The sequence below is a fragment of the Puma concolor genome, unplaced genomic scaffold (assembly GCF_028749965.1).
Source record: "Puma concolor isolate L17-30 unplaced genomic scaffold, mPumCon1.1.hap2 unalloc_scaffold_86, whole genome shotgun sequence".
Taxonomy (NCBI): Eukaryota; Metazoa; Chordata; class Mammalia; order Carnivora; family Felidae; genus Puma; species Puma concolor.
This window is the reverse complement of record NW_028240298.1, coordinates 23,011-50,951: the sequence shown is the minus strand read 5'-3', so window position 1 is coordinate 50,951 and position 27,941 is coordinate 23,011. Positions and strand designations below refer to the sequence as shown.

The 27,941-nt window shown below is 46.8% G+C and overlaps 1 protein-coding gene across 1 annotated transcript in view; it reads left to right on the top strand.

The window, feature by feature from the left end:
• Positions 1–27,941, top strand: part of LOC147570826 (complement C3-like) — a 45,244-nt gene that overhangs the window by 7,777 nt on the left and 9,526 nt on the right. The window contains exons 13-27 of the mRNA XM_086696757.1: positions 12–218; positions 551–706; positions 994–1,123; positions 1,398–1,469; positions 1,633–1,815; positions 13,656–13,764; positions 14,050–14,135; positions 19,596–19,738; positions 19,843–20,055; positions 22,137–22,203; positions 22,312–22,398; positions 23,156–23,359; positions 23,795–23,870; positions 24,158–24,317; positions 25,233–25,331. Coding sequence (XP_086552883.1) covers positions 12–218; positions 551–706; positions 994–1,123; positions 1,398–1,469; positions 1,633–1,815; positions 13,656–13,764; positions 14,050–14,135; positions 19,596–19,738; positions 19,843–20,055; positions 22,137–22,203; positions 22,312–22,398; positions 23,156–23,359; positions 23,795–23,870; positions 24,158–24,317; positions 25,233–25,331 — 1,992 coding nt within the window. The remainder of the gene's footprint in view (positions 1–11; positions 219–550; positions 707–993; positions 1,124–1,397; positions 1,470–1,632; positions 1,816–13,655; positions 13,765–14,049; positions 14,136–19,595; positions 19,739–19,842; positions 20,056–22,136; positions 22,204–22,311; positions 22,399–23,155; positions 23,360–23,794; positions 23,871–24,157; positions 24,318–25,232; positions 25,332–27,941) is intronic.

Sequence of the window (27,941 nt, the reverse complement as noted above, 5' to 3'; positions counted from 1 at the left end):
GTCTCCCCCAGATCATGAACAAAGGGAAGCTGTTGAAGGCGGAGCGTCAGACGCGGGAGCCCGGCCAGGACATGTACGCGATGCCCCTGACCATCACTGAGGACTTCATTCCTTCCTTCCGCCTGGTGGCTTATTACACCTTCATTAACAACAATGGCCAGAGGGAGGTGGTGGCTGATTCCGTGTGGGTGGATGTCAAGGACTCCTGTGTGGGCAAGGTAAGCTTCCGGAGCCTTCCTCTGCACCCATCTTGGCACTCCCCGCCTGGCCAGTGCTCGCTCCGTCTCTGCCTCTCTCCAGCCTTCTGGGTGGGTTCCCCAACCGAGACCCATCTTCTCCTTTTCCAGCTCCTTCTCTCCCCACCTCTGTTTCAGCCTCAGTATCTCCCTCCCTGCTGGCCTTTCCACCTTCAGTCTGTCTGTCTCCACCGTTGCCCCTTCCTGACCAGCACAGCACGGACACTGCCCTGGGCTGACTGCTGATGGAGACCCAGCCTGGCAGGGCTGACCCCTCACTCCTACCTCTGTGTGTCCCCCATCCCCGCCAACAGCTGGTGGTGAAAGGTGGCAAGAAGGAAGAGAAGGTGTACCCACCTGGGCAGCTTTTGACCATCAAGATCGAGGGTGACCGGGGGTCCCGAGTGGGGCTCGTGGCAGTGGACAAGGGCGCGTTCGTGATGAACAGGAATAGGTTAACTCAGAGCAAGGTGCGCCCCGTACCGCTGGGGTGTGGCGGAAGCAAAGGGGTGGCGTGGGGCTGAGGCTCAGGTGGCGCTCAGAAGGGAACCGGAAGTGGGGCTAGGCGTGGGCGGGACAGAGGCTGGGAGGGACACAGACGTGGCGCGGAAGTGAAGGCCGCGGGTGGGAGCGTAGATGGAGGAGTCCGCGCTGGGGGTGGTTGGCGGGGGCTGTGCACACAGCTCTGAGAGGGGTCTGGGACCAGAACGGAGGGGCTGTCGGACATGTCAGCCTGGTGACCCCTGCCCTCCCGCAGATCTGGAACGTGGTAGAGAAGGCTGACATCGGCTGCACTCCAGGTAGCGGGAAGGACTATGCCGGCGTCTTCACGGACGCAGGGCTGGCCTTCCAGACCAACAAAAACCTGCAGACCCCGGATAGGACAGGTGAGGGCCGGGGAGGGGTGGGGCCTCCACCCCCGATGCTGAGAGCAGATGGAGGGCACTGTTCTGAGGTCCTCAGATGCTGAGAGCAGGTGGGGGCCCTGGGTTCAAGTCCTGCCCCAGCCCCCACCTAGTGAATCACTGCCCGCTGAGCCTCAGTTTCCTCATCTGTCAAATGGGAGCAGCAACACCCCTCCTTCACGGCTACTGAGAGGAGTACATCGGGGACCCTCAGTTGACGCTTAACCCACCTTGTTCGCGTGTGCCCTCCCCTCAGATCCCGAGTGCCCCAAACCTGATGCCTGGCGCCGCCGCTCGGTGATGCTCACAGAGAAGAGGATGGACAAAGGTGGGGGCCCCCACCCTTCCTCCAAACCCTGCCCATCTGGGATCCGGCCCAGGAGGGAGGAGGGCAGGGCCGGGCCCTGGGGACGTCCTACCCTTGGTCCGCCCTGAGCTCCTCCTGCTTTGAGGTCCCGGCTGAGGCCCTGACCGGTGTCGTGTCCACACAGCGGGTCAGTACCCAAAGCAGCTGCGCAAGTGCTGTGAACATGGCATGCGGGAGAACCCCACGAAGTTCTCGTGCGAGCGCAGGGCCGGGTTCGTCCAGCACGAGGCCTCGTGCGTGAAGGCCTTCCTGGACTGTTGCAACCGCATCGGCAGTACCGACAGTGCCCCCCTGGGCCTGACCCAGAGTGAGTCCACCTGCCTGTGGGCCAGCCAGAGGGGGGAAGCTCGGTCAGAGCGAGGAGGGCCTGGTCTGATGGGAGAGGGCTTGCTCCGAGGGAGGAGGGCATGGTCTGAGCAGGGAGGCTGGCCAGAATGGGGAGGCTCAATCAAGCCTCGATCAGGCTTGAGGGGTGAGGGGATGGTCTGAGTGGGGAGGCTCCCTTAAAGGGGAGAGGGCCTGGTCTGAGGGAGGAGGCCCAGGTCAGAGTGTTGAGGCTCAGTGAGAAGGAGGAGGGCCTGTTTGAGGGAGGAGAACCTATCTGAGGGGGGAAGGGGCCTGTTTGGGTGGAAGGATGCTTGTGTCTGAGGGGGGAGGAGGGCCTGTCTGAAGGGGAGGGCCTATCTAAGGGGAGAGGGTCCACCTGTCTGAGAGGGGCATGTGTACCCTTCTGTGGAGGAAGGAGGGCCTGTCTGAGGGGGGAAGTTGTTTCTGTCTGAGATGAGTTTTTAGCCTGCCTTTACCAAAGAAAACTCATTTACGTTGCTTTCCAAAGAGGTGCCTAACTCAATGCCTAACAACATCTGTTGATTTGTTTTCATTCATTCATTCCCTCCCTCCCTCATTCATTCATTCATTCACTAATTCATTCATTCATTCATTCATTCATTCATTCATTCAGTTCTGGATAAGACAAAACATGTGCACACTTGAAACTTTACATCTCGGGCCAAATAAATCTTAAGCCAAGAGAAATTTCTCTTCCAAGAAGCCCATTGAAAGCAGAACCAGAGTGGTCCCCACCACAAGGCGGCCCTGACAGAACTGGTGGGAATCCTACCTGCCATTTGCTCAGAGCCTTTGAGCCCAGTGAGGCCTGATGTCTGCTTTTTAAAAATGCTTTTTGATGTGTCTTATGTAGAGAAAGGCCTTTCTGCTAGGATGGGTGCAGTGGAAACCAAGCCCACAGAGAGCCCCCCCCCGCACCACGGGCAGCATGGCCCCTGTCGTGAGGGTCCCCCTGGCAGATTCCCTCTCGGCCCGCCCTGTCCAGATTGCTCTTTCTTTCTTTCTTTTTCTTTTATTTTTTTTTTAATTTACATCCAAATTAGTTAGCATATAGTGCAACAATGATTTCAGGAGTAGATTCCTTAATGCCTCTTACCCATTTAGCCCATCCTCCCTCCCACAACCCCTCCAGTAACTCTCAGTTTGTTCTCCATATTTAAGAGTCTCTATGGTTTGTCCCCCTCCCTGGTTTTATATTATTTTTCTTCCCTTCCCTTATGTTCATCTGTTCTGTGTCTTAAAGTCTTCATGTGCGTGAAGTGATATTTGTTTTTCTCTAACTTCGCTTAGCATAATACCCTTTAGTTCCCTCCACATAGTTGCAAATGGCAAGATTTCATATTTTTGATTGCCGAGTAATACTCCATTATATATATATATATATATATATATATATATATATATATACACATACATATACATATATATACATATATACACTCATATATATACATATATATACATATACATATATATATACATATATATGTATATACATGCATACCACGTTTTCTTTATCCATTCATCCATCGATGGACATTTGGGCTGTTTCCATATTCTGGCTATTGTTGATAGTGCTGCTATAAACATTGGGATGCATGTGTCCCTTCGAAACAGCACACCTCTATCCCTTGGATAAATGCCTAGTAATGCAATTGCTGGGTTGTAGGGTAGTTCTGTTTTTAGTTTTTTGAGGAACCTCCATACTGTTTTCCAGAGTGGCTGCACCAGCTTGCAATCCCACCAACAATGCAAAAGAGATCCTCTTTCTCCGCATCCTTGCCAACATCTGTTGTTGCCAGAGTTGTTAATGTTAGCCGTTCTGACAGGTGTAAGATGATATCTCATTGTGGTTTTTGATTTGTATTTCCCTGATGATGAGTGATGTTGAGCATCTTTTCATGGGTGGGTTGGCCATCTGTCTTCTTTGGAGAAGTGTCTATTCATGTCTTTTGCCCATTTCTTCACTGGATTATTTGTTTTTTGGATATTGAGTTTGAGAAGTTCTTTGTAGATTTTGGATACTAACCCTTTATCTGATATGTCATTTGCAAATATCTTCTCCCATTCTGTTGGTTGCCTTTTAGTTTTGCTGATTGTTTCCTTCGCTGTGCAGAAGCTTTTTATAATAGTAGTTCATTTTTGCTTTTGTTTCCCTTGCCTCTAGAGACGTGTTGAGTAAGAAGTTGCTGCAGCTGAGGTCAAAGAGGTTTTTGCCTGCTTTCTCCTCTAGGATTTGATGCCTTCCTGTCTTATTTAGGTCTTTCACCCATTTTGAGTTTATTTTTGTGTGTGGTGTAAGAAAGTGGTCGAGGTTCATTTTTCTGGTTGTTGCTGTCCAGTCTTCCCAGCACCACTTGCTGAAGAAACTGTCTTTATTCCACTGGATATTCTTTCCTGCTTTGTCAAAGATTAGTTGGCCATACATTTGTGGGTCCATTTCTGGGTTCTCTATTCTGTTCCATTGATCTGAGTGTCTGTTCTTGTGCCAGTACCATACTGTCTTAATGATTACAGCTTTGTAGTATAGCTTGAAGTCTGGGATTGTGATGCCTCCTGCTTTGGTTTTCTTTTTCAAGATCGCTTTGGCTATTCGGGGTCTTTTCTGGTTCCATACAAATTTTAGGATTATTTGTTCTAGCTCTGTGAAAAATGCTGGTGTTATTTTGATAGGGACTGCATTCAATATGAAGATTGCTTTGGGTAGTATTGACATTTTAACAATATTTATTCTTTCTATCCAGGAGCATGGAATCTTTTTTCCATTTTTTTTGTGTCTTCTTCAATTTCTTTCATAAGTTTTCTATAGTTTTCAGTGTATAGATTTTTCACCTCTTTGGTTAGATTTATTCCTAGGTATTTTATGGTTTTTTGTGCAACTGTAAATGGGATTGATTCCCTGATTTCTCTTTCTGTCACTTCATTGCTCTTTTTAACCACTGTGTGCAGAGTGGTGGTTGCTGCACTGACCCTTCTCACTGGCCATTTGAACGCTTCTTTTGCACATCCCATCGTTTTCATGGGGGACCAGAAATTGTGTTGTCCAAATTGGGTTCTGAGAACAAAGGCCAGTGTGAGTGGCTCTTGAAACCGAGGGAAGTTATCTTATCAATCACAGGATGAAAAGTCACAAAACAGAACCCCTTTGCTTAAAAACTAAGGAAGATGGGGAAATGCCATAAGCGGCAGTCTGCCCGATCCAAGCAAACATAATCATTTTTTTAAAAAATCTTTAGACTCAAGCAGAAAAAGGAGAAATGGGCATAAAAACCTTTTATCCCTCTGAATCATTTGAGGCCGCACCATTGAGGCCCCTAATTAGCTCCGTGTGGAATTTCTAGAAGCAAAGATATTCTCCCACAAAACCACAGCACAGGCATCAATATTAGGACGTTAATGTTGACTTGTTACCACCACCAAAACCTCCAGCCCCGTTCAGGCTGGCCAGTGGTTTCCCTTTGGTTTGGTCTGGTCTGGTTTGGCTTGGATCCTTTATAGGAAAAGGATCTGTGCAGGAACAGACGTCGTATTTACTGGTGGGGTCTCCTTAGTGTCCTTGGATCTGCTCAACCCCTGGCAGCACAGCCGTCTTGAGTGACTTTCACGTCCGGCTATTTGGGGGGCTGTCCCACGGTTTGGGTTGGCTCCATGCTTCCTCGTAATGACATCCAGGTTTTGCATTTGGGGGCAGCACTGTCACAGGAGAGACACTATGGATTCTCAGTGCATCATGTCGGGAGCCCAAAGACATCGATTTGTCCCATTGTTGGTGCTGTGAGTCTTGATCACGTGATTAAGGCGCTGTCTGCTGGGTCTCTCCACTGTAAAGTTCCTCCTTAGTCCTGGATAGTCCATTTCTAAACCTCTTTCTGCTATCAGATCAGGGCAAAATTAAAGCCAAGGGAAAATTTCCTCCAAATCAATTTTTATGTAGCCTTTATGACAGCAGGTATGGATCCTTATATGGTAACACATACTTTTCATGTACACTCATATTTTTATTTTTATTTTATTAATTTAATTTAATTTAATTTAATTTAATTTAATTAATTTATTTATTTTTTGCTTAGAAATGTGCAGTCACCTATTAAAGGCAGACATCGCCAAAGGGGACACATATTTCTGAATTCTTTTAGCTGGAAGGCTAGCACGCCCTCCACCATCACCCCCCAAAAAACACACAAAATCTAATTTTGATTTTTTGAGGGACCTCCACACTGTTTTCCAGAGTGGCTACACCAGTTTGTATTCCCACCAACAGTGCAAGAGGGTTCCCCTTTCTCCACATCCTCACCAACATCTGTTGTTTCCTGAGTTGTTACTTTTAGCCACTCTGACCAGTGTGAGGGGGTATCTCAATGTGTTTTTGGTTTGTATTTCCCTGATGATGAGTGATGTCGAGCATCTTGTCATGTGTCTGTTTACCATCTGGATGTCTTCTTTGGAAAAGTGTCTATGCATGTTTTCTGCCCATTTCTTCACTGGATTATTTGTTTTCTGGGTGTTGAGTTTGGTAAGTTGTTTATAGATTTTGTATACTAACTAACCCTTCATCCGTTATGTCATTTGCAAATATCTTCTCCCAGTCCATCAGTTGCCTTTTAGTTTTGTCGATTGTTTCCTATGCTATGCAGGAGCTTTTTATCCTGATGAGGTCCCAAACAGTTCATTTTTCCTTTATTTCCCTTGCCTTTGGAGACATGTTAAGTAAGAAGTTCCTGCAGGTGAAGACAAAGAGGTTGTTGCCTGTTTTCTCCTGTAGGATCTTGCTGGTTTCCTGTCTCACACTTAGGTCTTTCATCCATTTTCAATTTATTTTTGTGTATGGTGTAAGAAAGTGGTCCAGGTTCATTCTTCTGCATGTTGCTGTCCAGTTCTCCCAGCACCATTTGCTAAAGAGACTGTCTTTTTTCCATTGGATACTCTTTCCTGTTGTCAAATATTAGTTGGCTATATACTTGTGGGTGCATTTCTGGGCTCTCTATTCTGTTCCATTGGTCTATGTGTTTTTGTGCCAATACCATACTGTCTTGATGATTACAACTTTGTAATATAGGCTAAAATCCAGGATGGTGATGCCTCCAGCTTTGGTTCTCTTTTTCAACATTGCTTTAGTATTTGGGTTCTTTTGTGGTTTCATAAAAATTTTAGGGGCGCCTGGGTGGCTTGGTCGGTTAAGCGTCCAACTTCGGCTCAGGTCATGATCTCACAGTCCGTGAGTTCGAGCCCCGCATCGGGCTCTGTGCTGACAGCTTAGAGCCTGGAGCCTGTTTCAGATTCTGTGTCTCCCTCTCTCTCTGCCCCTCCCTTGTTCATGCTCTGTCTCTCTCTGTCTCATAAATAAACGTTAAAAGAAAATTTTTTTTTAAATTTTAGGATTGTTTGTTCTAGCTCTGTGAAGAATGCTGGTGCTATTTTCATTGGGATTGCAGTGAATGTGTAGATTACTTTGGGTAGTATCGACGTTTTAACAATACTTACTCTTCCAATCCATGAGCATGGAATGTTTTTCCATTTCTTTGTGTCTTTTTCTAGTTCTTTCATAAGATTTCTATGGTTTTCAGTGTGCAGATCTTTTACATCTTTGGTTAGGTTTGTTTCTATGTATTTTATAATTCTTGGTGCAATTGTAAATGGAATATATTCCTTGATTCTTCTTTCTGTTACTTCATTATTTGTGTATAGAAATGCAACCAATTTCTATACGTTGATTTTGTATCCTGTGACTTTCCTGAATTCATGTATCAGTTCCAGCAGTTTTAGGTGGACTCTTCGGTAGAGTTTCTTGTCATTTGTGAAGAGTGAAAGTTTGACTTCTTCTTGTCAATTTGGATACTTTTTACTTCGTTTTGTTGCCTGATTGCTGAGGCTCGGACTTCCAACACTATGTTAAATAACAGTGTGAGGGGCGCCTGGGTGGCGCAGTCGGTTAAGCGTCCGACTTCAGCCAGGTCACGATCTCGCGGTCCGTGAGTTCGAGCCCCGCGTCAGGCTCTGGGCTGATGGCTCAGAGCCTGGAGCCTGTTTCCGATTCTGTGTCTCCCTCTCTCTCTGCCCCTCCTCCGTTCATGCTCTGTCTCTCTCTGTCCCAAAAATAAAAATAAACGTTGAAAAAAAAAATTAAAAAAAAAATAACAGTGTGAGAGTGGACAGCCCTGTCATGTTCCCGATCTCAGAGGGAAAGTTCTGTTTTTCCCCATTGAGAATGACATTAGCTGTGGGCTTTTCATTTATGGCTTTTATGATGTTAAGGTATATTCCTAATATCCCGACTTTCTTGAGGGTTTTTATTAAGAAAGGATGTTGTATTTTGTCAAATGTTTTTTTCTGCACCTATTGACAGGATCCTATGGTTCTTATCCTTTCTTCTATTAATGTGATATATCACATTGATTGATTTGCAAATATTGAGCCAGCCCTGCAGCCCAGGAATGAATTCCACTTGATCATGGTGAAGAATTCTATTAATATACTATTGAATTCGATTTGTTAGTATCTGGTTGAGAATTTTTGCATCCATGTTCATCAAGGATGGTTGCCTGTAATTCTCTTTTTTAGTGGGGTCTTTGTCTGGTTTTGTAATCAAGGTAATTTTGGCTTCATAGAACGAGTCTGGAAACTTTCCTTCTGTTTATATTTTTTGGAACATCCTGAGAAGAATAGGTATGAATGCTACTTTAAATGTCTGGTAGAATTCCCCTGGGAAGGCATCTGGCCCAGGACTCTTACTTGTTGAGAGATTTTTGATAACGGATTCAATTTCTTCATTGGTTATGGGTCCGTTCAAATTTTCTATTTCTTCCCTTTTGAATTTTGGTAGTGTGTGTGTGTCTAGGAATTTGTCCAGTTCTTCCAGGGTGTCCAGTTTGTTTGCACATAATTTTTCATCATAGTCTCAAAAAATTGTATGTATTTCTGTGGTGTTTGTTTTGATCTCTCCTCTTTCATTTGTGATTTTATCTATTTTGGTCCTCTCTCTATTTTCTTTTTGAGAAGTCTGGTTAGGGGTTATCAACATTCTTTATTCTTTCCAAAAACCATCTCTCAGATTCTTCTGGGTTTTTAAAATTCTTTATTGTTTATTTCTGCTCTAATCTTTATTATTTCTATTCTGCTGCTGACCTTGGGCTTTCTTTTTTTTTTTTTTAATTTTTTTTCAACGTTTATTTATTTTTGGGACAGAGAGAGACAGAGCATGAACGGGCGAGGGGCAGAGAGAGAGGGAGACACAGAATCGGAAACAGGCTCCAGGCTCTGAGCCATCAGCCCAGAGCCTGACACGGGGCTCGAACTCCCGGACCACGAGATCGTGACCTGGCTGAAGTCGGACGCTCAACCGACTGCGCCACCCAGGCGCCCCTGACCTTGGGCTTTCTTTGCTGCTGCCCTTCTAGTTCCTTTAGATGTGAGGTTAGGTTATATATTGGGGACCTTTCTTGCTTCTTGAGACAGGCCTGAATTGCAATGTATTGTCCTTTTAGAACTGCCTTTGCTGAATCCCAAAGGCTTTGGACTGCTGTGTGTTCATTTTCATTTGCTTCCATACATGTTTTGATTTCTTCTTTAATTTCATGGTTGACCCATTCATGCTTTAGTAGGATGTTCTTTAATATGCATGTATTAAGGGGATTTCCAAATTTTTTCTTGTGGTTGATACCAAGTTTCATAGTGTTGTGATCTGAAAATAGGCATGGTATGATCTCAATCCTTTTATACTTGTTGAGGGCTGTTTTGTGACCCAGTATGTGATCTATTTTCAAGAATGTTCCATATGCCCTCGAGAAGAATGTGTATTCTGCTGTTTTGGATGAAAACTTCTGAATATACGTTAAGTCCATCTGGTCCAATGTGTCATTCAGAGCCATTGTGTCCTTATTGATTTTCTGACTAGATGGTCTGTCCATTGCAGCAAGTGGAGTATTAAAGTCCCCTGCAATCACGGTATTATTATCTATACATTTATTTATATTTGTGATTAGTTGATTTATATATTTGGGTGCTCTCATGTTGGGGGCATAAATATTTACAATTGTTAGCTCTTCTTGATGATGGACCCCTCAGTTATGATATAATGGCTTTCTTCATCTCTTGTTACAGTCTTTGTGTTAAAATCTAGTTCGTCTGGTATAAGTATGGCTACTCCAGCTATCTTTTGATGTCCAATGGCATGATAGATGGTTCTCCATCCCCTCACTCTCAATCTGCAGGTGTTCTCAGGTCTAAAATGAGTTTCTTGTAGGCAACATATAGATGGATCTTATTTTTTTTTTTATCCATTCTGATACCCTGTGTCTTTTGATTGGGGCATTTAGTCCATTTACATTGAGAGTGATTATTGAAAGGTATGGATTTACTGCCATTGTGTTATCTGCAGGTTTTGTGCTTATGGTGATGTCTCTGGTCCCTTGTAGTCATTGCTGCTTTCCACTCACAGAGTCCCCCTTACGCTCTCCTGCAGGGCTGGTTTAGTGGTCACAAACTCCTTCAGTTTTTGTTTGTCTGGGAAAGCCTTTATCTCTCCTTCTATTCTGAATGGCAGCCTTCCTGGATGAAGGATTCTTGGTTGCCTAGTTTTGCTCTTCAGCACATTGAATGTTTCCTGCCACTCGCTTCTGGCCTGCCAAGTTTCAGTGGACAGGTCTGCCACTACCCTTATGTGTCTACCCTTGTAGGTTAAGGCCCGTTTTCCCCTAGCTGCTTTCATAATTCTCTCTTTATTTTTGTATTTTGCAGTTTCACTATGATATGTCATTTTTTGTTGATTTTGAAGGGAGTTCTCTGTGCCTCTAGCACTTGGATGCCTGTTTCCTTCCCCAGATGAGGGAAGTTCTCAGCTATAATTTGTTCACATAAACCTTCTGCCCCTTTCCTTCTCTCTTCTTCTTCCAGAACTCCTATGATACAGTTATTATTTCATTTCACAGAATCACTTAGGTCTCTAAATCTCCCCTCATGGTCTAGTAATTTCCTTGCCCTCCTTTTTTCAGCTTCATCATTTTCCATTAATTTTGTCTTCTATTTCACTTATTCTCTCTTCGACTTCTTCCATCCTTGCTGTCACTGCAGCTGGGTTATTTTGCATCTCATTTACAACATTTCTTAATTCTTCTTGATTATTTCATAGGTCTTTGATCTCTGCAACAATAGATTCCCTGGTGTCTCCTATGCTTTTTTCAAGCCCAGCTATCAGTCTCATGACTGTTATTCTAAATTCTTGTTCAGATATATTGTTTATATCTTTTTTGAGCAGTTATCTGCCTGTCATTTATTCCTGGAATTTCTCATGAGGAGAGGTCTTCCATTTCATCATTTTGGCTAGGTTTCTGATTTTTGCACGTTTTAATAGCTTGTTATGTGTCCTGCACCTGCAAGTCGTACTATATTAAGAATAGGTCCTGGGACTTCCAGAAGTGTTTGTGGAGTGTGATCATGCACTCTGTTGCATATTTGGCTGTTCTGTCCCACTGCTCATAGTGGTGATGGTTTGGACCTTCCACCAGGGGTGTTTTGATTTGTTCACTGAAGGAGCCCTGGAAAAAGGAAAGGTGAGGGAAGCCTGATTCCCATACAAATAAAAAAATGAAAGGGTCAGAAAAAAAAGACCAGGCAGAGAATCAAAGAAACTATATGGCTTAACCCAGAGAGAGAGGGGGGAAATTAATAAAGAGATACAGAAAAGGTGTAAAAACAATAGAGAAAAATGCCTGACTAAACAAACAAACAAACAAACAAACAGAATGGAGAATGAAACTAGGTGGGGTGTATATATATATATATATATAGAGAGAGAGAGAGAGAGAGAGAGAGACTTGACCAAAAGTCAAATCAGAAAATATGATCGTGATTCCAAAGGAAATAAAAAGAGGAAGGTAAAAAGAAGGGAAAAGAGAAAAAATGAAAGAAAAGAAAAGAGAAAAAGAAAAACAAAACAAAATGGACTAACATAGAAAACTGCAGGACAGCTGCCTGTTGGTGCTCAGGACCGCTGGCTGTGCTGGTCTGGAGGAGAGGCTGTCTGGCCTGGTCAGGGTCAGTCCTGCTCCAGTATTTAAGCTGTTACCAGGCATGGAGGGGCGGGGTTTGTTGTAAACCGGTCCTGCCTCCACTGGGGGCTGCTGTCCTGTTCCCTGAAGCCCCACCATGTTGGTGATGGGGAGAAAAGTGTCTCAAACCATGCTGTTCAGACTGTCCTCATAGAGGAGTGCAGGGAGAGTGGGGGCCAGCTTGTCCTGTTCCACAGTCTCCTGCACCTCCTAGATGCTCAGATGGGATTCAAAACAAGATGCCTTAAAGAATCCCATACCTCACAGACTCGGTTCTGGGGTAGCACCATTCTGCCCAGCCTACACGGCTGATGCCTGCAGGGTCTTTTTTCCTTGGGGTGGCACTAAACCCTCTTCCCACAGTACTCCAGGGTGGGGACTGCTCTCTCCCAGTCACCCCTGAGATCGCTACTGGGCCCCGGGGCTGGCTCCCTCTCCACGAGGCATGTGCACACTGCAAGCTGCAAGAGAAAGTCTTGCACCCCTGAAAACTCTAATCTTCAACTCCTGAGACTTTGCAAAGTACAAACTGGCACTCTCCATATTTCTCATTCCCCCTCCATGGTCCAGAGATGTTTTTCTCTCGTCCGAACACAATGCCATACTCTTACAGCCTCTTTCTCTCCCTTTTGTGTCTCCACAGAAGGGGTCCCCTCCCCTCCATGCCTATGCTGCCCGTTTTATCTCTCCCAATCCACATACATGCACCTCAGTCCTGCCAAGCTGTCTCCTTCCACCTGTGGAGATGTTTCTATCACTCCCCAGACCTATTTCCTGGGTGTTCCAAGTGTTCTGACCTCAATACAGCTGTGTTTGAGGGACCAGGAAAATCCTTGTCCCACTACTTCTCTGCCATCTTGACTCCAGTCTTTTCTGTTTTAATGTGTTTTTTTGAGAGAGAGAGAAAGTGTGTGTGCATGCAAGCAGGGAAGGGGCAGAGACAGGGGGACAGAGGATCCCAAGCAGGCTCATAGTGACAGCAGCAAGCCTGGTGAAAGTCTCAAACTCACCAACCATGAGATCATGACCAGAGCAGAAGTCGCACACTCAACTGACTGAGCCACCCAGGTGCCCCAAATTGTGTAATTTCTTTAGCCGATTGGGGGTGAGACAGAGAGTTGCTTGCATGTTTGTATCTGACATGCACTTTGTTGGATTATTCCAGAATATGGGTGGATTTAGGCATCAGTCGATTTCACCTACTTTGTTATTAGGCAGACCGAAAGCCATGTTACAACCTGCCCCTCATGTTTTGAGCAAAGCCCAGACAGGGTTGAACCATATTCTGGCCCCATTTGGTCTACTTGCTGATGGCGTCAGGCTTGCTCAAAAGGCCACCCCATTGCCCGGGGTCACCAACAGGTCTGGGGAGTCTCTCGAGCCACCTGTTTGCTTGGGGGCCATAACCATCAGATGTAGCAGGAGTGGAGCCTGGGAGACACTATGCTTACTTAGATGCTCACACAAATGCTTCATTTCTATGAAAATCAGAGCAGGGGGAAATAGTCCTAGCCTGGACTATTTCTGCCCCTATACCGACACAGTTGTAAAATGTCATTTTTAATGGTATTTTTGGGGAGAAAGGAGCAATAAAGACAAACATGACTGCCCCCCTCCCCAGGCCATCATGGAACTATGGGTGTGTTTTTCTGGTAGGAACCTCTTCAGCCATTTAGAGATAAGTATCTCTGGGGACAGTGGAGAAATGGGTCTGTCCTCAACCCAGATTTGTCTCCTCCTCACCCGTGCCTCCCAGGTGACTTGGATGAGGATATAATCCTGGAAGAGGAAATCATTTCCCGAAGCCAGTTCCCTGAGAGCTGGCTGTGGCGCATAGAGGAACTCAGTGAACCTGAGAAAGATGGGTAAGGCTGAGACACCCCCTCACCTTAACCCCCCCCCCCAGGCCAGCTGCTATAGCGGCCCCATCTGGACCACTTCGTTTGCATGCACCCCATGCCTCTCTTTTCTGGAATCACTGGGCAACCCCACAACCCAGCCTAGAAAAAAAATCAAGAGTCAGGCTCCCTCTGTGTGCCCAGCCCCCACTCCTCCCTCCAACCTGCCCCTTGGGGCCCCTCCACACCAGCTCTCCCCCCAGGCCCCTGACACCTGCCTCTTTTTAATATCCCCACTTCTCCTCCATCCAGAATCTCCACAAAGATCATGAATATATTTTTGAAAGACTCCATCACCACCTGGGAGATTCTGGCGGTGAGCTTGTCGAACAAGAAAGGTGAGAGAAGGTGGTGGCCCCATGCTCACGAGTCAGGGATCCCAGGGCCATTGGGCATTTTCTCATCCCATCCAGAGAGATCCCCTGTTTCTTGGTGGCTGACACACTGCTCCCAGGTGACAAGTGGGGGTGTCAGATCCTGCTCTGTGGGTGACGAGTCAGCACCTTTTGTAAATAGATTTTCTTTCGAGAGCAGTTTTAGGTTGACAGCAAAATTGAGGGGAAGGTACAGAGAGTTCCCACATACATCCAGTCTACCCACCCCCGACGCACACAGTCTCCCTCGCGCAGACATGCACTATCAGCATCCCTCACCAGCATGGCGTATTCGTGACACTGACACGCCTATCGTCACCCCAAGTTCATCATTGACATGAGCGTTCACTCTCAGTGTTGTACGATCTACAGGTTTGGACACAGATATAAGGACATATGTCTACCATTGTACTATCATACAGAATAATTTGCAACAACAAACACGCTTAAGGGGTGGTGTTGACAGGGTGATGGGTGAATCCATTAAAATATGAAGGAGGTAGCAGGATGAAATGTATGATTGGCACATTGGCGGCCAGATTGTGAAACTTGGCAAAAAAAAAAAAAAAGGTAACCAGGGGGTAGGAGGCCCACCACAGGGAGCTGGGGAGCCCTGGCCTAATGGGGGTGGTCTCAGGCAGGCCTTGGAGCAGGGTGAGGAGAGGGAGGCACTAATTTTAAGGCAGATGTGTGATACTTTCATGTGATCATTTTGAAAAAATCAACGTGAATGCAAAAAAAAAAAAAAAAAAAAAAAACCATGATGAACAAAATATCTCCATTGTAAATAGAAGCCAGCACTGAGCTGAGCCATCACGGAGTTTGAGGCAAGACGGAAAATGTGTGTGCCCCTCCCCCCCCCCATGCCTGATTTAGGTACATTTTAAAGGTTAATTTTTTCGCTGAGCATTAAAGTAGGTGAAAAAATATTGAAACATTAAAAGGGAGGTATGTTAGGGGGCTGGGGTTGCTCTGTCTGTTAAGTGTCTGAACTAGGCTCCAATCATGATCTCACGGTTCATGAGTTTGAGCCTCATGTTGGACGCTGTGTTTTACCAGGTACAATTTTTTTTTTAAGTTTATTTATTTATTTTAAGAGAGAGATACAGCGTGAATAGGGAAGGGGCAGAGAGACGGGGAGAGAGAGAGAATCCCAAGTAGGCTCTGAGCTACCGGCCAATGCAGGGCTCGAACTCACGAGACCCCGAGATCATGACCTGAGCCGAAACTAAGAGTCAGATGCTTATTGACTGAGCCACCCAGACGCCCTTTACCTGGTACCATTTTTGACTCCCAACACATTATCTCATTCAGTGCTCACAAGAACCCTCTGAGGTTGGTACATTTATTCTCCGACAAATGAGGATACTGAAGCTAGGGAAGGCAGGTCACTTGCCCAAGATCACCAGGGGATGAACCTTTAAGGAACGCCATCTTAGAGGTTCAGAATTTATATTTTAGGATGGTTACCAGTGGAACTTGGAAATTTTAGACTCCTGAGATACCATGAATGCAAAGAGTCAGCAGAGTTACAAGCAGGGAGCTTCTCAAGCTTAAATGCCTGGATTCAAATCCCAGGTCGTCCGCTAGGCAGCTGTGTGGCCTGAGTCAAGTTACTCACCCTCTCTGTGTGCATCCATAAAACAGGCATAATACAAATAGTAGCCACTCAAAGTGTTGTGCGGAGAGTTTTTTGAGTTAATACGTGTGGAGCCCTTAAAATGGTGCCTGGCACATTACAGATGTTCGATGAGTGTGAGTCATTATTGAAGCCAAACATATTTTATTTTTGTAAATTTTTTTTTTGAGAGAGAGAGAGATCTCGAGCAGGTGAGGGGCAGAGAGAGGGAAACACAGAACCTGAAGCAAGCTCCAGGCTCTGAGCTGTCAGCACAGAGCCAGATGTGGGGCTCGAACTCACAAAACATAAGATCAGACATGAGCTGAAGTTGGACGCTTAACCGACTGAACCACCCAGGCACCCTGGTTGATTTTTTTTTTAATTAATGGGTTTTCTTAAAATTTTTTTTAATGTTTATTTATTTTTGAGGGAGACAGAGACAGAGCATGAGTGGGGAGAGGCAGGGAGAGGGAGACACAGAATCTGAAGCAGGCTCCAGGCTCCAAGCTGTCAGCACAGAGCCTGACGCGGGACTCAAACTCATGAACTGTGAGATCATGACCTGAGCCGAAGTTGGACGCCCAACCGACTGAGCCACCCAGGGGCCCCTAATTAATGGGTTTTCTTAAACAATTTAGGTCTACAGAAACAACTGAGAATTACCACTCACTCCTCAATTCCCCCCCAATTCCCATCTCTACCCCTTTTTTGCATTAGGTGGTACCTTTGCCACAATCCCTGGGACAACACTGATACATTATCATCAACTGTAGTCAAAAGCTAGGGTTCCCTTTCAGTGATGTACCTTCCATGGGTTTGGACCAACATGCGGTGACATGTAGCTGTCCTTCCAGGGTCACGGAGAGTAGGCGTTTCTCTGCCTCAAACATAACACGGATGGTGTGTCAGAAGTCACTCTGTGTGTGGTTCTCTCTCGCTCCTTCCAGCTTGTTCAAGGGAAAAGCGAAGTCTGGTGCAAGGATGTCCTCATCTCCTCTGTAGGTCTTGACTGAGTTGGATTAGCAAGGAGAGAGCAGGTCTGCTTTCTGCAGGCACAACGTGAGCTGGCCAGTATTTAACAAAACAAAACTGTTTTGTTTCCCTGGAGGTAGCCTCCTGTTTGTGGTGCAAAAGCTGGTTTTTCACCCACCAGAGTAAATTAAATCTGGCTTTAAGAATGTGAAAATAGGGGCGCCTGGGTGGCGCAGTCGGTTAAAAATCCGACTTCAGCCAGGTCACGATCTCGCGGTCCGGGAGTTCGAGCCCCGCGTCAGGCTCTGGGCTGATGGCTCGGAGCCTGGAGCCTGTTTCCGATTCTGTGTCTCCCTCTCTCTCTGCCCCTCCCCCGTTCATGCTCTGTCTCTCTCTGTCCCAAAAATAAATAAAAACGTTGAAAAAAAAATTAAAAAAAAAAAAAAAAGAATGTGAAAACAGGGGGGCGCCTGGGTGGCTCAATCGGTTGAGCATTTGACTTCAGCTCAGGTCATGATCTCACGGTTCATGAGTTCCAGCCCTGTGTTGGGCTCTGTGCTGACAGCTCGGACCCTGGATTCGCTTCAGATTCCATGTCTCCCTCTCTCTCTGACCTTCCCCCATTCATGCTCTGTTTCTCTCTCAAAAATAAATAAACATTAAATATATATTGGCTCAGTTGGTTAAGTGTCTGACTTTGGCTCAGGTCATGATCTCATGGTCCATGGGTTCGAGCCCCGCATCGGGCTCTGTGCTGACAGCTTAGACCCTGGAGCCTGCTTCAGATTCTGTGTCCCCCTCTCTCTGCCCCTCCCCCATTCCAGCTCTGCCTCTCAAAAATAAATAAACATTAAAAAAATGTAAAAATGAATAGTAGATAAGAAATGATAACTACGTCCCATGACTATAACAGACCCCCCGAGAATGATGAATAATGACTGTAGGTTAGCAAATAAGGATTTTGTTCAAGTCTCTATTTTTTTCAACACTGAAGAATAGACACACAAAACTTATTAAATTATAATATATTTCTTTTTTAACTGCATTTAAAAAATATTTACTTATTTTTGAGAGACTGAGAGAGAGTGGGGGGGGGGCAGAGAGAGAGGGAGAAAGAGAATCCAAAGCAGTCTCCACACCATCACCTCAGAGCCTGAGGCCAGGCTCCGACTCAGGAACCTGGAGATCATGACCTGAGCTGAAATCAGGAGTCAGATGCTTAACCACCTGAGCCAACCAGGTGCTCCAAATTTTTTTTTTTTTAATTTTTTTTTTCAACGTTTATTTATTTTGGGGACAGAGAGAGACAGAGCATGAACGGGGGAGGAGCAGAGAGAGAGGGAGACACAGAATCGGAAACAGGCTCCAGGCTCTGAGCCATCAGCCCAGAGCCTGATGCGGGGCTCGAACTCACCGACCGCGAGATCGTGACCTGAGCTGAAGTCGGACGCTCAACCGACTGAGCCACCCAGGCGCCCCCAGGTGCTCCAATTTTAATACACTTCTTGGTGCAACACTATTTTTATTTATTTTTTTAGTGTAACATTTTTTTTTAACGTTTATTTATGTTTGAGACAGAGAGAGACAGAGCATGAACGGGGGAGGGGCAGAGAGAGAGGGAGACACAGAATCTGAAATGGGCTCCAGGCTCTGAGCTGTCAGCACAGAGCCCGACACGGGGCTCGAACTCACGGACCGCGAGATCGTGACCTGAGCTGAAGTCGGACGTTTAACCGACTGAGCCACCCAGGCGCCCCAAATTTTAATACACCTTTGGTGCAACATTATTTTTATTTATTTTTTTAGTGTAACATTTCAATATGATAAAGCTTTGGCACATTTTGCTTGCATCAACCCAGTGCTTGAATATTAGCCTAGTAGCTGTTGAATCACAAATTAACCATCGCTTTTGCAGTCATTTTTACTCCTGTAGATCAGCACTGTCCACCAGAAATATGATGCATGTAATTTTAAATCTTCTGGTAGCCCCATAAAAAAAGAGGCGGTGACATCAATTTTATTGTACATTTTTTTAACCAGATGTCTCCAAAACATTATTCTTTCAACATGTGGTAAATATGTTAAAAAATATGTTGAAAAATATGTTGAAAAAAGCATCATCAGACTCATAATAATGTTATAACCATCTGTTCATATTTGAGAATAACCTATTAATACCTCAAAATTATGAAAGATGCATTTACTTGATCATCTAAGCCTCTGATGTATCATATATTTTATACTTGCAGAACGTTTCAATGAGGGTGCTACGATTTTTCTTTTTTAAGATTTTAATTTTATTTGTAAGTCATCTCCACACCCCACGTGAGCTTGAACTCATGGCCCCAGATCAAGCATCACACCCACCACTGACTGAGCCAGTCAGTGGAAAGGCGCCCCTAGCCTTTCATTGGAAATACTTTGATCTGTATTGTAGGATTTGCAAAATGTACAGCTGAAAAGGTAGGTTGGCGTATGCAAATTGTTCCAAACATTTGTTAAAGAGTTTTCTGAGCTAGCCACATTCCAAGTGACCAGGGACCAGAGAGGGCTCAGGCTACCATTTTGGAGGGCCCAGGTATGGACCCTTCGGGTGTGCTCGAGCCCTTCCCCCTGCACACCTACCTATGAGTAAAACTACAAGAAGAAAATGGAAACCGTACATGACAGTGACTCCCAGCTGCCACCACTATCGCTAATGTGTCACCTGTGCAATTGTTTAGCCCCTGGGCTTGCACAAACACAGGCTGAGCCTGACACAGCTCCCGCAGTGAGGGGTAAGCACTGAGAGCCTGTCCACCTCCTTCCCTTGACACTCCACTCCTGGGCAGGGATCTGCGTGGCTGACCCCTATGAGGTCACGGTGATGCAAGACTTCTTCATCGACCTGCGGCTACCCTACTCCGTCGTGCGCAACGAGCAAGTGGAGATCCAGGCCGTGCTCTACAATTACCAGGATGTTGGGGAGCTCAAGGTGGGTTCCCGCGGGGGCAGAGGTATGGTGGAGAGCTTGGAAGATGGCAGGTGTAGGGGGGAACCATGGCACATGCCCCTTGACTGATACTCTTTCCCTGGCAGGCGAGGGTGACCCTGCTCTACAACCCAGCCTTCTGCAGCCTGGCCACCGCCAAGAAACCATATCAGCAGATTCTGAACATCCCAGCCAAGTCTTCAATAGCTGTGCCTTTTCTCATCGTGCCTCTGAAGGTCGGCCTACATAACGTGGAGGTCAAGGCTGCTGTCGACAATCGTTTCCTCATGGATGGTGTCAAGAAACTCTTGAAGGTCGTGGTGAGTCCTTGGGGCACCTGCAGTGCCTTGTCCTTTGGGAGAGGCTCCTGTCTCCCCATGCTGTCAACCCAGGTTGGAGACACTGACTCTGAGACACCAAGAGTGTCCAGTGTCCAGCTTAGGATGTTTGAGAGTCCTGCAAGATTGGAAGCAAGGCCAGGATTAGGGTGAGTAAGTGAGGAACAGTTACATTTCTACACTTTCTTAGTGATGAACATTCTCAAAAATAATACTAGATCAAGTCATAAATAAAAATAAAGCCTGCAGGTGACTGGGGTGCCTGGGTGGCTCAGTCAGTTAAGCATCTGACTTCAGGTCATGGTCTCACAGCTCATGAGTTTGAGCCCTGTGTTGGGCTCTGCACTGAGTGGGGAGCGCAGAGCCTGCTTTGGGTTCTGTGTCTCCCTCTCTCTGTGCCCCTCCCCTGCCCCCATTCACACTCTGTCTCTTTCTCTCTCAAAAATAAACATCAAAAATTTTTTTTAAAAAATAAAAAATAAAAGCCTCCTATCATCTTTATTAATATTTTCAAGCAAAACGTGAGGTCATGAGGGTAACAATCTTTTAACGCAATATTGTAAGGAATCAAAATTAATGCCAAAAAACCTGTGATGAACAAAAGATCAAATTTTAAATACAGACAGTGCCAAGTCAAACCATAATCGGAGCCTGAAGCTAATGGAAAAATGAAGGCTCCCATCCACGTGTCTTTTTTTTAATGGTTGAAATTGTTTGGTGGTTAATTTTCCCCCGAAACCTTAAAGTAATTGAAAAAATATTGAAACATTGAAAAGCAAATGCTTTAAAACTCACAGTGTTATTTTACAGTGAAATGTCTTATTTATACTCATACCAGAATTTACCATAATATTTCTTTTCTGACTTTAATAGAACCAAACTCGAATTTTTTAAACAGATTTTATTTATTTTTTATTTTTTTTTAACGATTATTCATCTTTGAGAGACAGAGAGAGACACAGAGCATGAGCAGGGAAGGGGCAGAGAGAGGGACACAGAATCGGAAGCAGGCTCCAGGCTCCAAGCTGTCAGCACAGAACCTGATGCGGGGCTTGAACCCACGAACTGCAAGATCATGACCTGAACCAAAGTCGGATGCTCAACCGACTGAGCCACACAGGCACCCCTATTTTTTTCTATTTTAAAAAATATTTACATATTTTGAAAGAGACAACAGAGTGCAAGCAGGGAAGGGGCTAAGAGAGAAGGAGACAGAGAATCTGAAGCAGGCTCCAGGCTCTAAGCTCTGAGCTGTCATCACAGAGCCCAACATGAGGCTCAAACTCATGAACTGTGAGATCATAACCTCAGCTGAAATCAGACGCTTAACTAAGCCACCCAGGCGACCCAAGATTTTATTTTTAAGTAATCTCCACGCCCGATGTGGGACTTGAACTTACAACCCCAAGATCAAGAGTCCCATGCTTTTCCACCGAGCCGCACAGGCACCCCCAGGAGCACAATCTTAATTATCCCTTTAACAGGGGTCCCAGTGTGGCAACATGGGAAGAAACCCAAGAGGGCGCTGGAGCCTGCACAAGGCTCCCCAGAGCCAGTGTGTCCACAACTCCCAACTCTGCACCCTCTGATGCTGGTAGCTTGAAATCTACCGTGGCAGGGATATTCGCAGGATGGAAACTGCCAGTGCCACAAATCAGGATCTTTTCTTCCTGGAGAGGTGGCTATCAAATGTTTACCAGCATGCCATGGAGGAGACTGGGTCTCCAAAGGAAAATGTGTGCATTAGTACCAGCTTCAAGGAGAATGTGTGATGGAAGGGCACAAACAGCAGCAGTCCAGCATGGAAGGAGAGCTTCACTTGGGACATTGATAATAAGATAGCCCCTAGTTTAACTGAGCGCTACTAAGTGCCAGGCATTATACTCAGCACTTTATGACATTCTTTTATTTTAAGGACATTTGAGAGGCAGTGGGGTAAACTGACTCCCAGTCACAGAACTAGGATGGGTGATGCCATCGTGCCCATGCCCTGCTGATCAGCTGTGTCTGTTCTTTTATTCACCTGACTTCCCCCTCCCCCATCCCATCCCAACACTGTTCAGCCTGAAGGAATCAAAGTCAAAAAAATTGTGGCCGTTCACACACTGGATCCAGAAAACCGGGGCAGAAGTGAGTCAGCCACAGCAGAAGGGTTGAGACCTGGGGGTGTGGGGTAGGGGGTGAGGCAGGGCCTTGTGGGAGAGGGTGAAGCCACGGGTCCTTCCAATCCACTGGCAGACGGAGTGCAGCGAGCAGAGATCCACGCCACAAACCTCCGTGACCAGGTACCAGACACAGATTCAGAGACCAGGATCCTCCTGCAAGGTGAGCTGCCACTGACCCTCGCCCAGGAAGGCACAGCTCTGGAGAAGGGGGCCTAATTTCTCCGAATTCTGGGTGTATATGCTACCGTGCATCCCCTGCCTCCACTACAGCTAGAACAGCAGGCCACCTCCCTGATCTGTTTTATACAGGGTTCCAGGCAGTATTTAGTTCAGCAAATAGCCTTTGATGATAGAGAAGCTTAAATGAGCAACAGTATAGTTCAAGAGCAGGAAATTCTGGAACTAATTGCCTGAGTTGGACGACTGGAGCCAGAAGGGAAAAGAAGTTCCTGGAAAAGCACCTTGTAACCTGTAAGCTGTAAGGTTTTGGGGAGAGACCCTTGGTTTTCTCATCTGTGATGGGGTGAATAATAGTACCTATATCAAAGGCTTGTTGAGAGGATTAAATGAGATACTGTATGATGTTTCTCTAGAACAGCGCCTGGCAACAGCATGAAGCATGATCTAAGTATTGGTGACGATTGCTCTGGAATTAATTTGCCACTTGTAACGAGAGGCTCAGGGAGCAGATTTCTGTGAAGCATAAGACCCCCTTCCCTACAAATGTAGACACCCTCCCCACTCCCCTACCCCCGCCTCCTACCTCCTACCATCACGTCCCCTCAGCCCCCAACTGCCCCTGACCTCTTTGGCACTGGCTGCCTGGAGCCTGGGATCGCTGGGGACAGCCCTGACCCTTCTCACCCCACCCCATGGTGGGTGAGTTGCTTGAGCCCTGTCCTCCCGCCCGGTTGCAGGGACCCCGGTGGCTCAGTTGACTGAGGATGCCATTGACGCGGAGCGACTGAAAAACCTCATCGTGACCCCCACGGGCTCCGGGGAGCAGAACATGAAAAGCATGACGCCCACGGTCATTGCCGTCCATTACCTGGACCAAACGGAGCAGTGGGACAAGTTGGGACCCACAAAGCGAAAGGAAGCTTTACAGCTCATCAAAAAGGGTGGGTCTGCCTGGGAGACCCTCTCTGCTCCAGCTACTTCCAGAGCAGGGTCCTCCCTGAGACCCAGGCCCCTTTCCAGGCCACGCCCTTCCCCTAAGCTCCTCCCCTTTCAGGATCCCTTCTTTTCAAAGACCTCCCTTGACCTTTGCCCTCTCTGAGACCCTGGGCCCCTCTGAGCCCTCTAGAACTCCCTCTCTCCCTGAGGCCCCCTTGCCCTGAACCCCCTTGAGATCCTTCGCCTCTCTGAACCCCTCTCCTCTGAGAACTCCTTCCCCTTTTAGAAGCCCCTTCCGCTCTTCTAGCAGACTTCCCTGCTCAGCCCTGAGCCCCCTCATTCCTCCCTGAACCCCTGTCTAACCCCTCAGAGAATCCTTGTCCCCTGAGCCCCTCCACTCAGCCCCTGCTCCTCTGGAGACACTTCTGGCTTCCCTGCAGGGTACTCCCAGCAGCTGGCCTTCAGACAAGACAACTCGGCTTTTGCGGCCTTCCAGAACCGGAAAGCCAGCACCTGGTGAGTGGTCTGGCACCCCACTGAGCAAGGCGGCCTTGGGTGGTCCCACCAGGTCTCGCCCCAAGGGCCCTATGCTATGGACCCTCAGCCCACACCAATGAGCCGCCCACCTTGAGGTGCCACGTGGCCTGTGGACATCAAGCGCCCCCTGTGGCTAGGCTGGCCCCTGCCTTGGGTGGGGAAGCTGGGCCAGCCTGTAGGCCCCGCCCCTCTCTGCTCATTGGTTTCCTGGAATGGCAGTCTCTGGGTCCCGGAGGCGATTGGCTGACGCTTTGTGCCGCCCACAGGCTGACAGCCTACGTGGTCAAGGTCTTCTCTCTGGCAGCCAATCTCATTGTCATTCAGGCCGATGTCATCTGCGGAGCTGTCAGATGGCTGATCCTGCAGAGGCAGAAACCCGACGGGGTCTTCCAGGAAGATTCGCCCGTAATTGACCAAGAAATGACTGTAAGAGGCAAGGGTTTAGGGCAGGCTGGGGGGAGGGGTGGCTGTAGTCACAGGATAGACAGGAGAAAGGCTAGCCCTTTGGATGAGAGTGTCACTATTCCATCTGAAAGACTAGAGGCCTTCAGAATCTAGTGCAAAACAGAAGTCCCTCCCCCTTCATTCAGAAAATATAGAACAACTCACAGCTGTGGGTCTCTAAATGTGGTCTCCAGGGCAGCAGTATCAGCATCACCTTCTAATTAGTTAGAAATGTATTTTCTCAAAGCTGGACTCGAGATTCAGGAATCAGACACTTCAGGAGGAGGGCCTAGGAATCAGTTGCTACAAGCCCCCCACCCCCCGCCATATGATGCTGATGCATGCATAAGGTGGAGAATCACTGCCTTAGCCTGACTTTTCAGACTTCCAATCTCACACCGTCCCCCTACCCCCATCCACATGCCATCTGCACTGAAAGGAGCCTTGCTCTACCCAGCCACGGGGCCTTTGCACATGCTGTTCTCACTGTCTGGCATGCCAACCCTGGTCATCCTGTAAGGAAATCTTTCCTGATCTCCCCAACTGAGTCACACTCCCACTTTCCAATCTCACTGCCACATCCACTTCTCCTCCTGCACTGCACTCACCAATTTGTTACGATATGTCTACTGGTGAGCCAATTGGTTCATGTCTGTCTCCCCTACTAGATGGGGAGCACTGTGGGGGTGGGACTGGTGTTGGGTTCTTACCCACCATCTTTTCCACAGCATGAGCAACAATTGCTGAATGAGTGAATATTGAAGAGTGTGGCCCACCTAGGGAGAGACACTGAGGAGATTCTCACCCCTGCCTTGACCTGCTGACCCTACAAGAGGTTTGGTCAGCATGTGGGGACATAGTGGTGATACTATCCTTATTTCCTGCTTCCCATTCTAGGGTGGCTACCAGGAGAATAAGGAGAAGGATGTGTCCCTCACAGCCTTTGTTCTCATTGCATTGGAAGAGGCTAAAGATATTTGCAATGATCAGTTCAACGTAAGTGTCCACCCACCTTCTCCTTCTCGCCTCCCTACCCATGGCACATCCACCTTGGAGGGTGAGGTGTTGCATTAGGGTGATTCCCGGTCCTCCCAGTGCAATAGCAGCCACCACAGCAGCCATAATGCCCATAAAACCATAATAATTCCCAGCATTTTTTGAGCATTTAACTAAGATGCTCATCTAAGTGCTGCACATGCTAAGTCCTGTAATCCTTCTAAGAGTCCGAGACGTAGGCTACTCTTCTTATCCCCAGGTTACAGAGGAGAAAACTAAGACAGAAAGAGATCAAAGAATGGGTCCTTTCTGCCTGCTTTACCCTGTCCAGAGAGTGTCAGCCAATTTCAACAAAAGTCCCCTCAGCCTGCTTTCCCCATCCCTGCTACATGATCAGTGCAGCATACCTTGCTGCTTCCCTGAAGAAAAGGCACAACCCAGACCCAAGAACACATCAAGGCTACTCTCTTAGTTCAGGAGATCTTTTAGGAAATTTTCCAAGGGGCCCATGACCCCAAAAAGGAAGTGATTACAAATATTGGCTCACGGCTGTCTCTTTTTCCTCTGGTTTTGGTTCTGAAGCATAGAAGCTTAGAAAGGTGGACTCCCGAGAGTCTCTGCAATTACTCCCTCTGCTTTGTCCTGGGGTTTGAGAGTGGTTTGTTTGACCTTAGCTTGACAAGGTGGAGAGCCCAGGATTTTACCTCAGGCAGCTGCCCCTCCCTTCATCGGACTCAAGATAGAGGGGACAGGGCTGTTGACTTGAGAGCCTCAGAGGGACCCAGGCCGTTCTGGGCCCAATAATTCCTCTCTCCCTGCCATCCAGCCTGCCCGGCAGAACTCGGCTGCCTTCCTTGGGGAAATAGCCAGACCAAACCTAGAGCTTTCAGATACCCATAGGGGAAATTCTGATTGGCCCACCCCGGGTCAGGTGGTCATACCTGGTCCAATCAGCTGAGGGCAGGAAGTAGGTCTTACTGAGCAAATATGGCTGCTTCCACTGTGGCCGAGTGAATGAAAGACCGAAATTTCTGCAAAAGTCAAGAGTAGACGGAGAACAGGCAGCTGGGCAGGGAAGCTGGGCAGCTGGGAAAGGATTAGTTTCTGCTGCAAGGCACCAACATTTTCTTCTACAAAATGGCAACACTGTAGCAGGATTCTTGCAGAGAGAGTCGTGACATAGAGGCTTATTTTCCAGGAAGCAACTTTATTCGTGCCAGCAGGCTCAGTTGGGTTTATACCCTAAGAGCTGAGCCCCTAACTCCAGGTGGCATAGTGTTTTACATATCTTTTACTCCTTTGTCTCCCATATATGGTAACACACAAACATGCAGTCTGATCAAGGGATCTCATGTTACAGGGTCATGAAGGATGTCAAGTACTCTTTATAGCCAGGTTGCCTGACGTTTTGTTTTTGTTTTGCTTATTTTCCTTAGGGAGGGGCCCTACCACAACAGTATAACTGAGCATAGCATAGGCTATAGAAGCAGATTGCTGGGGTGCAGATCAGGAGTGTGCTGGAACTAGGGTGCCTTGGGTGGCTTGGTCGGTTGAGCCTCTGATGTCAGCTCAGGTCATGATCTCCCTGTTAGGGAGTTCCAGCCTGGTATTGGGCTCTGCGCTGACATCTTGCAGCTTGGAGCCTGGAGCCTGCTTCTATTCTGTCTCTGTCTATCTGCTGCTGTCCTCTCTCTCTCTCTCAAATACCAATAAACATTAAAAAAAAAAAGTGTGCTGGGATCAGTCTGTGAAAGCCAACCGTTAAACTTCCAGGACTTTCACAAGCTAGTTGTTAAACACAATCATTCTTTTCAAGCAAATTATGTAAACTGACTTTAAACTAAACACTAAGCATTAAAAGCAAAGGTAAGAAACACTCAAAACTCATCACTTCCTGATTGTTTTATTACTTTCCCTCATTATCTATGACAAATCTATCCATCTCGAGGTTATGTACCTATAAGGTGGAAATGCTATCTAATTCTGTGCTACTGCCCCCCTCCCCCCAACTCTGCATTCACTGACTCCACATAGTTTGAAATTGGCCACGGTAATATTTACACCAAGAAAGTTCACGAACGCTGCACGTCATGTCTTCCTCCTTCCATCATCTCTCTGGGTCTCAATCTTGTCATTCGTGCAGTAGAGATGATGATGAAAATAATGCCAACCCCATAGTATCCTGAAGTTCAGCGATTGCCTGTGTGACTGCCATACAGTAAGTGTTAGCTGTGAAGCTGATGATTAGAGAAGAGGTTTCCCAGTGGGGTGCTGAAGCTGGGTCATGCTAGGTCATGAGTGTCTATCTGCATACATATTCTCCCCTTTATGTTCAGGGCCATTACGTTCGTAGCTTGAAATTGCCCACAGTGGGAGCATTTACACCACAGTAATTGGCAGGCGATAAAACAGACCCCTGGCCCCCATACACACTCCGGAGAGCTGGTGCTTAACTGTTACCAAAACACCACTGGATATATAAACTGTCCCAGGCACATCAGAGTTACTCAGAAACAAGGCAGTTCATGCATACTAAAATGTCTGGAAACCTGCCCCCCCCCCAAAAAAGAAAAAAAAAACCATCCTAAACAAATATGTACCAGGGACAGA